Here is a 15770-nt window from a genome sequence, read left to right on the forward strand (position 1 = left end):
TTTTCCATGTACAACATGTGAGACTCAAATTGTAACCGGGATGGAATTTTCTGGTTGTATGGAAATATGCAAACAAGCAATAGCTTGTTCTTGCACGCTGCAGATGTCAAGTACCCTGCCAAGGTGTTAAGGGAAAAGAACAGGGCCCACATTCACAAAACCTTTTTTTACAAAGAAATGTCTTCTTAACTGACTTCCGAAGAAAGTTAAGCAAAGTTGCTATTCCTCAAATGTTATTGGAAATGTTCCTGCGCTATTTCTTATGTTTCTCCTTAAGCAAGATTCTTGAACATAAAGTTATTGTAAATGTTGTTAATTCCAAGAAACTCAGGGCAGTGAGCGGAAAACACAATTGAACGTGTTTTTTAAATGTATTTTTACCCCCTTTTCTCCCCAATTTCATGGTATCCCAATTAGTAGTAGTTACAGTCTTGTCTCATCGCTGCAACTCCCTACGGACTCGGGAGAGGCGAAGGTCGAGAGCCACGTGTCCTCCGAAACACAACCCAACCAAGCCACACTGCTTCTTGACACAATGCCCATCCAACCCGGAAGCCAGCCGCACCAATGTATCGGAGAAAACACTGTACACCTGGCGACCTGGTCGACATACACTGTGCCCAGCCCACCACAGGAGTCGCTAGTGCACAATGAACATGTTTTAGAACAGTAATCTCAGTAAGAAATATGCTAACAGGATTGCCATTGCCATTGCTAGCTAGATAGCTAGTTAAAATTGTCAACTAGAAACAAAAGTTTGTAAGAAAACAATTCATTATTAAGATATTGTTGAGGAATTGTACTTACGAACTATCTTATAAATTTTTTCTTTTTCTTAAGAAGCTTCTAGTGTTTTGTGAATCTGGGCCCAGTACTTTAATCCCATCCGGGGTGATTTTTCCTGGGGTAAAATGCCTGGAGTAATGACTCATCCCATGGGGGCTATATAGTGGTACTTTTGTCGGTCCTGCAGACTCCTACTGTTGATGGAAAATGCATGAAGTTGAGTGAAACTTAATACAATGGTAAACTGAGTATGTGCATAAAATCACAAAAAACTATTAGGGAACAATGGACTGTTGCGTTGAAGGAAAAGAAAAGGAGATTTTCTTGCGAGGAGATATCAGTGTGTGAGTAAAAGACAGGTCTGTTTGGGGAGAATGTTGTGTGGGTGTCACGCGAAAGATCCAATTGTACCGTAAAGTTTCAATTAACTGCATGCATCTCTGCAACTTGTTTCTTGGTAAGATAACATGTGCAGGTAAATAGGCATTAGATGTGTCAATCAATATGCTCAGGAAATATGGCAACGCTCACCTGTCACAGCATGTCAAAGTTATACTGTGTGTGCTGACTGACTGATTGACCTACCTGGGGCTAATAGAAGCTGGCGTGTCCATGCTTTCAACCAGACACTTTTACGGGAGAGGAATTCCAACTCTTGATGGGTGTGTGCACATTTACATGTCTGTGTGAGTTCCTGCAAGCACTGTGCAGGCAGAAGCCATATATAGAGTGAGATGGGGAGTGTGGAGTTACGCCACAATATTATATTTTACATTTTTGCGTATCCACACATACAGTACATATCTATCGATCCTCTTCCATCTCCTTCTGCGTCCTAGCGTGTTAATAGTGGGGGGAGGAGCCCTGCTGTGTCCCACATGAGGTAATGACTACCTGTATTCCTCCCTTCTGCCTCTCCCACCCATGTCCACCTCCCACTCTCCCTCCACCCTTCCGCCCTGTGCAGCATAAAAAGGGAACAGTGGCTGGGCCGTGCACCACATTCTCTCTCCTCATCCCAGGCAGGCAGACTCGCTCTCAGCAGCCATGTCCTTCTCCAGATCTAGCATGTCCTACAGCAGCAGTGGCGGTGGAGGCGGAGGTGGCACCATGTCCATGAGGTCTGGAGGTGGAGGTGGAATGGGTATGGGCTCCTCCCGCTTCTCCTCGATGGGTGGTGGTGGTGGAGGAGGAGGAGGAGGCCGCGTCACTGCCATGAGGGCTGGCAGTGTGTATGGAGGAGCAGGAGGCTCTGGGGTGCGCATCTCTAGCTCCTCGTTCGGTTCCGGCGGCGGAGGTGGTGGTGGCGGTTATGGTTTCGGAATGGGAGGGGGTGGTGGCGGCGGCGGTGGTGGCGGCTTTGGTTTCGGCATGGGAGGGGGTGGTGGTGGTGGCGGAGGAGCCGACATTAATGTGTCGGCCAACGAGAAGGCCACAATGCAGAACCTGAACGACCGCCTGTCCACCTACTTGGAGAAGGTGCGCATGCTAGAGGCGGCCAACGCCGAGCTGGAGCTGAAGATCCGTCAGTTCATGGAGAGCAAGACGTCCCCCAGCGCTCGCGACTACTCTGGCTTCTACGCTACTATCGCCGACCTGCAGGACAAGGTACGTGACGTGTTTCCTAGATGGCAAGAGCACTCAATGACGACATCACGGCATGTCAGAACATGATAATGTCTGCATAGTGACAATGTTATACTTTGCTAGAGAGTACAGGTGACATCGGCTTGTTTTTCCAACAAGTTACTGAGAGTGATACATGAACATTGGAAAATGCTCAATTATATACATTTGTTATAATTGATTCAACCAAGGCACTAAAGATAGATGCAAAGACAGTATCCATACTTGCAGCTGAAGCATTGAAAATTAAGCCGATCATTGATGCTATTCCTTCCTCTCTCTTAAGAGCCCCTAGGCGATTGCAGAAGGCACAATTTGTTTCCTTGATCCATGCTTTACAATGATCATAAAGACGACTGCTTCCCTGTAATGCAATTATGAGCTATTATTTACAGTGCAACTGAAACTCAGAATTCAATGATTACAATGTCGGATCACTGTTTATGTGTACTGCATTCGTGTCAAATTCCATGCATACCCCATCCTGATTTTTTTTGCCATCCTCCACCTCTCAGATCCAGGCTGCCACTCGCGTAAACGGAGGCATCTATCTCAGCATCGACAACGCAAAGCTCGCTGCAGACGACTTCAGAAACAAGTAAGTACATCCAACACCATCCACAGATACTGTACACTGCTGGTACATTACATTAACCACTTGGAATAAACCCACATCTGTAAAAACACTCATACTGTTTTTTATTACATTTTGTGTTGAATCTATAAAAAATAGAAACCAAAATGACATTACCCTTCACCTCCACCATAAACACAACCTCCCAACAGACATATCAGAAGCCTGGTGTTACTTTCTGTTTTTTTCCCCAAACTTAATGGAATAATAGAATCTATAACCCCCTGCTATTCTCACAGAGGAACACATTCAGGCAGTTCTTTGACCTAAACTCTCTCCATCTCTCAGGTATGAGAATGAGCTGGCCATGCGACAGTCAGTGGAGGCAGACATCGCCGGGCTGAAGAGGATGCTGGATGAGATGACCATGGCCAGATCTGACCTGGAGATGCAGATCGAGGGACTGAAGGAGGAGCTCATCTATCTCAAGAAGAACCATGAGGAGGTGGGTGTGGGCTGATGGGACATATCCATACAGTCCCTTAATGTATTACATCTATTGACCATGTCAACCTGCTATGGGTCTTCACTAGAACACCATTGCTGGCTTTCAAGCACATCTGTATCAAGCAATGGTGTTCAAATATATAATGAAGACAGGGCAGGTCAAGTTGTTACCATCAGGCAGAGGTTAGTCACTTCTTAATCCTTTACACTCACCACTATGTGTTTCTTCACAGGAGCTGCTGGCCATGAGGACTCAGATGACTGGACAGATCAACGTTGAGGTGGACGCAGCACCACAGGAGGACCTGTCCAGAGTCATGGCTGAGATTCGTGAGCAGTACGAGGCCGTTAGTGCCAAGAACCAGCGCGACCTAGAGGCCTGGTTCCAGACCAAGGTAGAACCTCTAGAACCCCTAAACTATGTTCGTAGTGTAGATGTTCCTTTACTTCTAGTTGGTAACGTTGTCACATTCTATCATGAGCTGAAATGTTGGTTTGTTTCTGTGATGATTGACCACTTATTGTGTTTTATAGACAGAGACGTTGAACAAGGAGGTGGCGTCCAGCACAGAGGTTCTCCAGACCTCCAAGTCAGAGATTTCGGAGATCCGTCGCACACTGCAGGGCCTGGAGATTGAACTGCAGTCACAGCTCAGCATGGTGAGCTGTAATTACAAACATCTGACCAAGGACCACAGTTTAGGGCACATTACGTACACAACTTTCTGCAACTTTCCGCAATAATCAACATTTGACTCTTCCATCATTCTCTACCATCCCTCAAGTATCTCACTTTCACCTGGACTCTAACACTATCCCTCAAGTTGTTGTAGCCAGGCACCACTCCATTACTATAGCTAACATCTACCTGCCTTCACATTCAATTACTAGAGATAACTTTTTCAGTATGACAGTAAACATTCCAAATTCCAAACCTACTCCCACAGTTTTTGACCCATCATCTCAAATCTCTCCCGGCCAATAGAAAGGCTCCCTGGAGAACACGCTGGCGGAGACGGAGGGCCGTTACTCCATGCAGCTGGGACGCCTCCAGAGCCAAGTGACCAGCCTGGAGGAGCAGCTAATGTCTCTCCGCAGCGACATGGAACGCCAGGGCCAGGAGTACAAGATGCTGCTGGACATCAAGACACGCCTGGAGATGGAGATCGCTGAGTACAGGAGGCTGCTGGATGGAGAGGCTAGCGGGTAAGGCAGGAAGCGATTGGACAGAGGGGGGCCAAGGAGACAGATAGGGATGGGTGAGGAGAGTGCTACATCTTTGTGGGATGGGAAGAGGGGTGACAGGGGACCTTGAAACACTTGAAAATGAATTTATGTCTCCTTTAACATTTGATTTTAAAATCAATGTTAATTTGAAGTTGACCTTACTATGAGTCATGGTAACTTTTGACATGAATCTACTGCTATGTGACCTTTTATTATATACTCATTATGATCATAGATGCTAATTATGCTAATCATGAGTTTCCCTTCCTCACAGCCTCAGCTCCTCGAAATCCGGCCACGGCTCCTCCAGCTCTCACGTCAGCTCCTCTAGCTCCGGCGTCAGCTCTGCTGTCAGTTCCTCCAGCTCCGTCCCCAGCTCTTCCACCTCCACCACACGCAAAGTGGTGATCGTCACAGAGGAATTGGTGGACGGCAAGGTTGTCTCCACAAGTGAAACCAAACACACCTCTTAAGGTCCCACACACACAGCGAGCACTGCAGCAAGCAACGGGTTAACTCCATAGAAATATAATTACTAGATTGGGTATAGGAAATGAGAGGCCAGCACATGGAATATTACTGCTCCACAGTGTTTTGTTCATGCAACCTAAAATACAACTTATACAAAGTCTTTGTCAGATGAAAATCCCTATTTTCGTTATCTGTCTTATTTGTTAAAGGAAGCTCTGGTTAACTCTAGTTTAAGATGTGAATTCCATCCTCCTATTCTTTCTAGAATGGCTAAAGCCCCTCAGACACCCATCATGGAACATTGACTTGAATGGGGATTTATTTTCTGGTAATTCTATTTCTATGGTTAACACCTCCAGAACAACATATTCTACTACATCTGGATGGGACACCAACAACAGACCCCATTGTGAATACAATAAAGATGCTCTGACTTGCTGACTTCATCATCCTGTTTTCTGTGTCTTTCAACTTGATGTATCTGATCTGGCATTCTCCTATACATCTGACTATCACATAGGTTGTCATCTTTTGCACATGAGGCCAATTCTATGGTCTTGAGAAAGTGTCAGTATGATCTTGAATATATTTATGACATTCAATGGGACTGAGTTTTATTCTAGGAAAACACATTTAAATATTGATAGTAGAAATGTTGAAAGTTGTCAGCAAAATGATATAATTCTATCTCTGTTAAGAGAAATTCAGAGTTCTTAGATTCAGAGTTATATATATACTGTATAGAGAGTGTTTGTGGAGTCAACTGTAGAGCTGGAAACCATGTTTTGGTGGAAAGATTTAGATTTGAAAACAATTCATTTGATATTAGATGACAGAATGTATCATCTATTACATCCATTCTCAAAGATTCATATTGTCAGTCTATGATAAAGAATGAATATCTCTATAACAAGTGAAACCACACAGCCCATTCTCATTCAACCACATAATCTTTATTGATGGTTCTGTTGACAAATTATTACTTGATCTCATCCACATTCACATCGAGGTTCTGGGTGGTCTCCATCAGAATCAAATCAAATCAATTCAAATTTATTTATATAGCCCTTCGTACATCAGCTCATATCTCAAAGTGCTGTACAGAAACCCAGCCTAAAACCCCAAACAGCAAGCAATGCAGGTGTAGAAGCACGGTGGCTAGGAAAAACTCCCTAGAAAGGCCAAAACCTAGGAAGAAACCTAGAGAGGAACCAGGCTATGTGGGGTGGCCAGTCCTCTTCTGGCTGTGCCGGGTGGAGATTATAACAGAACATGGCCAAGATGTTCAAATGTTCATAAATGACCAGCATGGTTGAATAATAATAGGGCAGAACAGTTGAAACTGGAGCAGCAGCACGGTCAGGTGGACTGGGGACAGCAAGGAGTCATCATGTCAGGTAGTCCTGGGGCATGGTCCTAGGGCTCAGGTCAGTTGAAACTGGAGCAGCAGCACGGCCAGGTGGACTGGGGACAGCAAGGAGTCATCATGTCAGGTAGTCCTGGGGCATGGTCCTAGGGCTCAGGTCCTCCGAGAGAGAGAAAGGAAGAGAGAATTAGAGAACGCACACTTAGATTCACACAGGACACCGAATAGGACAGGAGAAGTACTCCAGATAACAAACTGACCCCAGCCCCCCGACACATAAACTACTGCAGCATAAATACTGGAGGCTGTGATCAGAACTACCATGTAGGTTTATAGAGGTAGGTCTGGTGCACAAGCCTCCTATTTTTTATATTGAAGTCAATGTAGCCAGAGGAGGATGGAAAATAGCTGTCCTCCGGCTACACCAGGGTGCTACAACAGAGGGTCCTGCAGAGACTTCTGTAGACCTTCATTGTGAAAGTGTATTTTAGGTAATCAGGTATTTGGTGATGTGAGTATATTTCGTATGGTTTTATCTAAAAAGCGTAACTTTATAATTTGAAAATATTATTTTTCAGATATCACTGAGTAGGGTGGTCCTCATATTCCTCCTCTGAAGAGCCTCCCCTGTTACACAACACAGTAGGCATTGGAGTTAGAGGATGGTACAGTTAGTTTTGCCAGATGTGACTGTGGGAGAATTGGGAAACTCATAAAAGGCTTGAAAAGTAGAGGCCTCTACTCACAGTGGTGCACAGCTATAAATCAAGATGCAGAACAAATAAACACTACATTTTTTATTTTGAAATGTAACCTTTATTTAACTAGGCAAGTCAGTTAAGAACAAATTCTTGTTTACATTGATGGCCTTCTGGGGAACAGTGGGTTAACTGCCTTGTTCAGGGGAAGAACGACATATTTTTACCTTGTCAGCTCGGGGATTCAATCCGGCAACCTTTACGGTTTCTGGCCCAACGCTCTAACCATTAGGCTACCTGCCACCCCAAAATACATGGCCAAAAGTATGTAGACACCTGCTCGTCAAAAACCTATTTCCAAAATCATGGACATTAATATGTAGTTGGTCCTCCCTTTGCTGCTATAACAGCATCCACTCTTCTTAGAAGGCTTTCCACTGGATGTTGGAACATTGCTGGGGGTACTTGCTTCCATTCAGCCACAAGAGCATTAGTGTGGTCGGGCACGGATGTTGGGTGATGGGCCTGGTTCGCAGTCAGCTTTCCAATTCATCCCAAAGGTGTTCGATGGGATCCCAAAGTCCTTCGATAGAATGTCATTGCATGCTGTAGCGTTAAGATTTCCCTTCACTGGAACTAAGGGGCCTAGCCCGAACAATGAAAACCAGCCCCAGAACATTATTCCTCCTCCACCAAACATTAGAGTTGGCACTATGCATTAGGGCCAGTAGTGTTTCTCCTGGCATCTTTCAAAACCAGATTCGTCCGTCGGACTGCCAGATGGTGAAGCGTGATTCATCACTCCAGAGAACACGTTTCCACTTTTCCAGAGTCCAATGGAGGTGAGCTTTACACCACTCCAGCTGAAGCTTGGCATTGCACATGGTGATCTTAGGCTTTTGTGCGGCAGCTCGGCCATGGAAACCTATTTCTTAATGCTCCAGACTAACTGTTTTTGTGCTGACCTTGCCTCCAGAGGCAGTTTGGAACTCGGTAGTGAGGGTTGTCACCGAGGACAGACTATTTTTACGTGCTTCAGCACTCAGCGGTCCCCACTTGTGAGGCCTACCACTTCGCAGCTGAGCCATTGTTGGTCCTAGAGGTTTGACAAACTGAAATTTGACAAACTGACCTGTTGGAATGGTGGCATCCTATGACGGTAACATCGAAAGTCACTGAGCTCTTCATTAAAGCCATTCTACTGCCAATGTTTGTGTATGGAGATTACATAGCTGTGTGCTCGATTTTATACACTTGTCAGCAACAGGTTTGGCTAAAATGGCCAAATCTACAAATTTGAAGAGGTGTCCACATACTTTTGGCCATGTACTGTATGATAGATGATATAGTGATTAATGCGTTCAGATTAATTGCTTTTATCTAAATTAATTGCACTGGCCTGGCACCTTGTTTGTGTGAACACGCCAATATAAACTGACTGGCTGACTGCACCCTTCTGATTTATGGCAACATTTAACCATTGTTTTTGGACTGAGACTGGACCACCCTGCAATACTCAACACCTCTTGGAAAGCCATTCTGGTGTGTCTTTGGCACACCATCTCCTTCTGCATCCTGGCGTTTGCCAACAGGTTGTCAAAGTGGGTGGAAGAGCCCTGCCCTGCCCTGCCCGGCTCTACATGAGGTAATATCTCCCTGTATTCCTCCCTTCTCTATTCCTCCCTTCTTCATCTCCCACCGATGTCCTACTCCCAACCTCCCTCCCTCATTCCGCCCTGTGCAGCATAAAAAGGGAACAGTGGCTGGGCCGTGCACCACATTCTCTCTCCTCATCCCAGGCAGGCAGACTCGCTCTCAGCAGCCATGTCCTTCTCCAGATCTAGCATGTCCTACAGCAGCAGCGGTGGTGGAGGCGGAGGTGGCACCATGTCCATGAGGTCTGGAGGTGGAGGTGGAATGGGTATGGGCTCCTCCCGCTTCTCCTCGATGGGTGGTGGTGGTGGAGGTGGAGGAGGCCGAGTCACTGCCATGAGGGCCGGCAGTGTGTATGGAGGTGCAGGAGGCTCTGGGGTGCGCATCTCTAGCTCCTCGTTCGGTTCCGGTGGCGGAGGTGGTGGTTATGGTTTCGGAATGGGAGGGGGTGGCGGCGGCGGTTGCGGTTATGGTTTCGGCATAGGAGGGGGTGGTGGCGGCATGGGAGGGGTTGGCGGCGGCGGTGGAAGTTATGGTTTCGGCATGGGTGGGGGTGGTGGTGGCGGCGGTGGAGCCGACATTAATGTGTCGGCCAATGAGAAGGCCACAATGCAGAACCTGAACGACCGCCTGTCCACCTACTTGGAGAAGGTGCGCTTGTTGGAGGCGGCCAACGGCGAGCTGGAGCTGAAGATCCGTCAGTTCCTTGAGATCAAGACGTCCCCCAGTGCTCGCGACTACTCTGGCTTCTACGCTACTATCGCCGACCTTCAGGACAAGGTATGTGACATGTCTCCTAGACGGCAAGAGCACTCAATGATGACATCACAGCATGTCAAAACATGATAATGTCTGCATTGTGAAAATGTTATTCTTTGTTAGAGAGTACAGGTACATGGTGTACACTTCATCAGATTGTTTTTCAAACAACTTACTAATAGTGAAATTAATATGACTTTTAGAAAATGCTAAATTATATACATTTGTTATAATTGATTCAACCAAGAATTTGCACCAAAGATAGATGCAAAGACAGTATGCATATTTGCAGCTGAAGAATTGAAAATAAAGCAGATCATTGAAGCCAATCCTTCCTCTCTCTTAATAGCCCCGAGGCGATTGCAAACGTTATAAAATGTTTCTTTGTGTCATGTCATGCTATACAATGATCATAACGACAACAGGTTCCCTGTAAATGCTTCTATGGTCTATCATTTACAGTGCAGCTGAAACTCAGAACTCAATGCTTACAGTGTGGGATCACTGTTTGTGTGTACTGCATTCGTGTCAAATTCCATGCATACCCCATCCTGAAATGTTTTTGCCGTCCTCCACCTCTCAGATCCAGGCTGCCACCTGCTTGAACGGAAGCATCTATCTGAACATCGACAACGCAAAGCTCGCTGCAGACGACTTCAGAAACAAGTAAGTACATCCAACACCATCCACAGATACAGTACACTGCTGGTACATTACATTAACCACTTGGAATAACCCCAAATCTGTAAAAACTCGCATACTGTTTTTTTATTACATTTTGTGTTGAATCTATAAAAAGGAAACCAAATGACATTACCCTTCACCTCCACCATAACCACACCCTCCCAACAGACATATCAGAAGCCTGGTGTTACTTTCTGTTTTTTTCCCCAAACTTAATGGAATAATAGAATCTATAACCCCTCTGCTATTCTCACAGAGGAACACATTCAGGCAGTTCTTTGACCTAAGCTCTCTCCATTTCTCAGGTATGAGAACGAGCTGGCCATGCGTCAGTCAGTGGAGGCGGACATCGCCGGGATGAAGAGGATGCTGGATGAGATGGCCATGGCCAGATCTGACCTGGAGATGCAGATTGAGGGACTGAAGGAGGAGCTCATCTATCTCAAGAAGAACCATGAGGAGGTGGGTGTGGGCTACTGGGACATATCCATACAGTCCCTTAATGTATTACATCTATTGACCATGTCAACCTGCTATGGGTCTTCACTAGAACACCATTGCTGGCTTTCAAGCACATCTGTATCAAGCAATGGTGTTCAAATATATAATGAAGACAGGGCAGGTCAAGTTGTTACCATCAGGCAGAGGTTAGTCACTTCTTAATCCTTTACACTCAACACTATGTGTTTCTCCAAAGGAGCTGCTGGCCATGAGGACTCAGATGACTGGACAGATCAACGTGGAGGTGGACGCAGCACCACAGGAGGACCTGTCCAGAGTTATGGCTGAGATCCGTGAGCAGTACGAGGCCGGTAGTGCCAAGAACCAGCGCGACCTGGAGGCCTGGTTCCAGACCAAGGTAGAACCTCTAGAACCCTTAAACTATGTTCCTGGTGTAGATGTTCCTTTACTTCTAGTTGGTAACATTGTCACATTCTATCATGAGCTGAAATGTTGGTTTGTTTCTGTGATGATTGACCACTTATTGTGTTTTACAGACAGAGACGTTGAACCAGGAGGTGGCGTCCAGCACAGAGGTTCTCCAGACCTCCAAGTCAGAGATTTCGGACATCCGTCGTACACTGCAGGGCCTGGAAGCCGAACTGCAGTCACAGCTCACCATGGTGAGCCGTAATTACAAACATCTGACCAAGGACCACAGTTTAGGGCACATTACGTATACAACTTTCTGCAACTTTCTGCAATAATCAACATTTGACTCTTCCATCATTCTCTACCATCCCTCAAGTATCTCACTTTCACCTGGACTCTAACACTATCCCTCAAGTTGTAATAGCCAGGCACCAAATCAAATCAAATCATTTTTATTTATAAAGCCCTTCTTACATGAGCTGATATCTCAAAGTGCCGTACAGAAATCCAGCCTAAAACTCCAAACAGCAAGCAATGCAGGTGTAGAAGCACGGTGGCTAGGAAAAACTCCCTAGAAAGGCCAGAACCTAGGAAGAAACCTAGAGAGGAACCAGGCTGTGAGCGGTGGCCAGTCCTTTTCTGGCTGTGCCGGGTGGAGATTATAACAGAACATGGCCAAGATGTTCAAATGTTCATAGATGACCAACAGGGTCAAATAATATTAATCACGGTGGTTGTCGAGGGCGCAACAGGTCAGCACCTCAGGAGTAAATGTCAGTTGGCTTTTCATAGCCGATCACATTCAGAGTATCTCTACCACTCCTGCTGTCTCTAGAAAGTTGAAAACAGCAGGTCTGGGACAGGTAGCACTTCCGGTGAACAGGTCAGGGTCCCATAGCCGCAGGCAGAACAGTTGAAACTGGAGCAGCAGCACAGCCAGGTGGACTGGGGACAGCGAGGAGTCATCAGGCCAGGTAGTCCTGAGGCATGGTACTAGGGCTCAGGTCCCAAGAGAGAGAGAGAGAGAGAGAGAGAGAGAGAGAGAGAGAGAGTGAAAGAATGAATGAAAGAAAGAAAGAAAGACAGAAAGAAAGAAAGAAAGAAAGAAAGAAAGAAAGAAAGAAAGAAAGAAAGAAAGAAAGAAAGAAAGAAAGAAAGAAAGAGAGAATTAGAGATAGCATTCTTAAATTCACACAGGACACCGGATAAGAGAGGATGAATTCTCCAGATATAACAGACTGACCCTAGCCCCTCGACACATAAACTACTGCAGCATAAATACTGGAGGCTGATACAGGAGGGGTCGAGGGCCAAACAGGCAGGATATAACCCCACCCACTTTGCCAAAGCACAGTCCCTCACATAACTAGAGGGATATCTTCAACCACCAACTTACCATCCTGAGACAAGGCCCGAGTATAGCCCACAAAGATCTCCGCCACGGCACAACCCAAGGGGGAGCGCCAACCCAGACAGGAAGCTCACATCAGTGACTCAACCCACTCAAGTGACGCACTCCTCCTAGGGACGGCATGGAAGAGCATCAGTAAGCTTGTGACTCAGCCCCCGTAACAGGGTTAGAGTTGGAGAATCCCAGTGAAGAGAGGGGAACCGGCAAGGCAGAGACAGCAAGGGCGGTTCGTTGCTCCAGTGACTTTCCGTTCACCAACTGGGCCAGAATACACTCAATCATAGGACCTACTGAAGAGATGATTCTCAATAAAGACTTAAAGGTTGAGACCGAGTCTGCGTCTCTCACATGGGTAGGCAGACCATTCCATAAAAATGGAGCTCTATAGGAGAAAGCCCTGCCTCCAGCTGTTTGCTTAGAAATTCTAGGGACAATGAGGAGGCCTGCGTCTTGTGACAATAGTGTATGTGTAGGTATGTACGGCAGGACCAAATCGGAAAGATGGGTAGGAGCAAGCCCATGTAATGCTTTGTAGGTTAGCAGTGAAACCTTGAAATCAGCCCTTGCCTTAACAGGAAGCCAGTGTAGAGAGGCTAGCACTGGAGTACTATGATCACATTTTTTGGTTCTAGTCAAGATTCTAGCAGCCGTGTTTAGCACTAACTGAAGTTTATTTGGTGCTTTATCCAGGTAGCCCGGAAAGTAGAGCATTGCAGTAGTCTAACCTAGAAGTGACAAAAGCGTGGATTCATTTTTCTGCCACATTTTTGGACAGAAAGTTTCAGATTTTTGCAATGTTACGTAGATGGAAAAAAAGCTGTCCTTTAAACAGTCTTGATATGTTCGTCAAAAGAGAGATAAGGGTCCAGAGTAACGCCGAAGTCCTTCACAGTTTTATTTGAGGCGACTATACAACCATCAAGATTAATTGTCAGATTTAACATAACATCTCTTTGTTTCTTGGGACCTAGAACAAGCATTTGTTTTGTCCGTTACTATAGCTAACCTCTACCTGCCTTCACATTCAATTACTTAAGCTAACCTTTTCAGTATGACAGTAAACATTCCAAATTCCAAACTTACTCCCACAGTTTTTGATCTCTGTCTCTCCCGGCCAATAGAAAGGCTCCCTGGAGAACACGCTGGCGGAGACGGAGGGCCGTTACTCCATGCAGCTGGGTCGCCTCCAGAACCAAGTGACCAGTCTGGAGGAGCAGCTAGTGTCTCTCCGCAGCGACATGGAACGCCAGGGCCAGGAGTACAAGATGCTGCTGGACATCAAGACACGCCTGGAGATGGAGATTGCTGAGTACAGGAGGCTGCTGGACGGAGAGGCTAGCAGGTAAGGCAGAATGGGAAGACGGGTCCTTGAAACAAGGGTCCTTGAAACAAGTGAAAATGAATGAATGTCTCCTTCAACATTTCACTTTAGAAGCAATGTTAATTTGCAGTTCACCTTAATGTGAGCCATTGTTACTTTTGATGTGAATTTACTGCTATGTGACCTTTAATAGATACTTATTATGATCATAGATGCTAACTATGCTAACCATGGGTTTCCCTTCCTCACAGCCTCGGCCTCAGCTCCTCGAAATCTGGCCACAGCTCCTCCAGCTCCCACATCAGCTCTTCTAGCTCCGGCCTCAACTCCGGCCTCAACTCCGGCCTCAGCTCCTCTGGCTCCGTCCTCAGCTCCTCCACCAAAGGCAATGTGGTGATCACCGAAGCGGAAATAGTGGACGGCAAGGTTGTCTCCTCAAGTGAAACCAAACACGCTTCTTAAGGTCCCACACACACAGCGAGCACTGCAGCAAGCAATGGGTTAACCTCATAGAAATATAATTACTAGAATGGGTATAGGAAATGAGAGGCCAGTACATGGAATATTACTGCTCCACATTGCTTTGTTCATGCAACCTAAAATACAACGTTTCAATTTATACAAAGTCTTCGTCAGATGAAAAATCCCTATTTTCGTTATCTGTGTAATTTCTTTAGGCCAGTTCTGATTAACTCTAGTTTAAGATGTGCATAACATCCTCCAATACTTTCTAGAATGGCTAAAGCCCCTCAGACACCCATCATGGAACATTGACTTGAATGGGGAATTATTTTCTGGTAATTCTATTTCTATGGTTAACACCTCCAGAACAACATATTCTACTACATCTGGATGGGACACCAACAACAGACCCCATTGTGAATACAATAAAGAGGCTCTGACTTGCTGACTTCATCATCCTGTTTTCTGTGTCTTTCAACTTGATGTATCTGATCTGGCATTCTTCTGTACATCTGACTATCATATAGGTTGTCATCTTTTGCACATGAGGCCAATTCTATGGTCTTGAGAAAGCATATGTTTCAGTATGATCTCAAATATTTTTATGACATTCACTTGTACATTGATCTGATGGTGATCTTAGAAATGTTGAAAGTTGTCAGCAACATTATATAATTCTATCTCTTTAAGATAAATGAAGAGTTCTTAGATTCAGAGATATACAATGTGTAGAGAGTGTTTGTGGAGTCAACTCTAGTGCTGGACACCATGTTTTGGCGGAAAGATTTAGATTTGAAAACAATTCATTTGATATTAGATGACAGAATGTATCATCTAATACATCCATTCTCAAAGATTCATATTGTCAGTCTATGATAAAGAATGAATATCTCTATAACAAGTGAAACCACACAGCCCATTCTCATTCAACCACATAATCTTTATTGATGGTTCTGTTGACAAATTATTACTTGATCTCATCCACATTCACATCGAGGTTCTGGGTGGTCTCCATCAGAACTACCACGTAGGTTTATGGAAGTAGGTCTGGTGCACAAGCCTCCTATTTTTTATATTGAAGTCAATGTAGCCAGAGGAGGATGGAAAATAGCTGTCCTCCGGCTACACCAGGGTGCTACCATAGAGGGTCCTGTTTAGACTTCGGTAGACCTTCATTGCAAAAGTGTGTTTAGGTAATCAGGTATTTGGTGATGTGAGTATATGTAGCATAGTTATTTTTTTAAGTATCTCTTTTGAATGTTTTTATTTTTTTGTATTTTTCTGAAAATCACTGAGTAGGGTGGTCCCCCTATTCCTCTGAGGAGCCTCCACAGTTACACAACATCAGTAGT

The 15770-nt window shown here is 45.3% G+C and overlaps 2 protein-coding genes across 2 annotated transcripts; both read left to right on the forward strand.

Annotated features, from left to right (window-relative positions):
• Positions 1-1764: 1764 nt before the first annotated feature.
• LOC100136069 (keratin 12) lies at positions 1765-5637 on the forward strand. The gene is made up of 7 exons (XM_021568005.2): positions 1765-2394; positions 2928-3010; positions 3335-3491; positions 3727-3888; positions 4028-4153; positions 4479-4699; positions 4995-5637. The coding sequence occupies exons 1-7, from the start codon at positions 1834-1836 to the stop codon at positions 5191-5193; spliced, it is 1509 nt and encodes a 502-aa protein (XP_021423680.2). The 5' UTR covers positions 1765-1833; the 3' UTR covers positions 5194-5637.
• Positions 5638-8980: 3343 nt separating this feature from the next.
• Positions 8981-14871, forward strand: LOC118936283 (keratin, type I cytoskeletal 13-like). The gene is made up of 7 exons (XM_021568006.2): positions 8981-9688; positions 10251-10333; positions 10657-10813; positions 11049-11210; positions 11350-11475; positions 13757-13977; positions 14208-14871. Exons 1-7 carry the CDS (start codon positions 9080-9082, stop codon positions 14416-14418), a joined length of 1569 nt encoding a protein of 522 aa, XP_021423681.2. The 5' UTR covers positions 8981-9079; the 3' UTR covers positions 14419-14871.
• Positions 14872-15770: the final 899 nt, after the last annotated feature.

The sequence above is a fragment of the Oncorhynchus mykiss genome, chromosome 17 (assembly GCF_013265735.2).
Source record: "Oncorhynchus mykiss isolate Arlee chromosome 17, USDA_OmykA_1.1, whole genome shotgun sequence".
Lineage (NCBI taxonomy): Eukaryota > Metazoa > Chordata > Actinopteri > Salmoniformes > Salmonidae > Oncorhynchus > Oncorhynchus mykiss.

Excerpts from the sequence above, each read along its gene's own strand:
- LOC118936283 (XM_021568006.2), top strand. The coding sequence starts at position 9,080 with ATGTCCTTCTCCAGATCTAGCATGTCCTACAGCAGCAGCGGTGGTGGA. Across the intron at positions 10,814-11,048 it reads TCAAGAAGAACCATGAGGAG|GAGCTGCTGGCCATGAGGAC; the intron begins GTGGGTGTGGGC and ends GTTTCTCCAAAG. Across the intron at positions 11,211-11,349 it reads AGGCCTGGTTCCAGACCAAG|ACAGAGACGTTGAACCAGGA; the intron begins GTAGAACCTCTA and ends TGTGTTTTACAG.
- LOC100136069 (XM_021568005.2), top strand. The coding sequence starts at position 1,834 with ATGTCCTTCTCCAGATCTAGCATGTCCTACAGCAGCAGTGGCGGTGGA. Across the intron at positions 2,395-2,927 it reads TCGCCGACCTGCAGGACAAG|ATCCAGGCTGCCACTCGCGT; the intron begins GTACGTGACGTG and ends TCCACCTCTCAG. Across the intron at positions 4,154-4,478 it reads TGCAGTCACAGCTCAGCATG|AAAGGCTCCCTGGAGAACAC; the intron begins GTGAGCTGTAAT and ends CCCGGCCAATAG.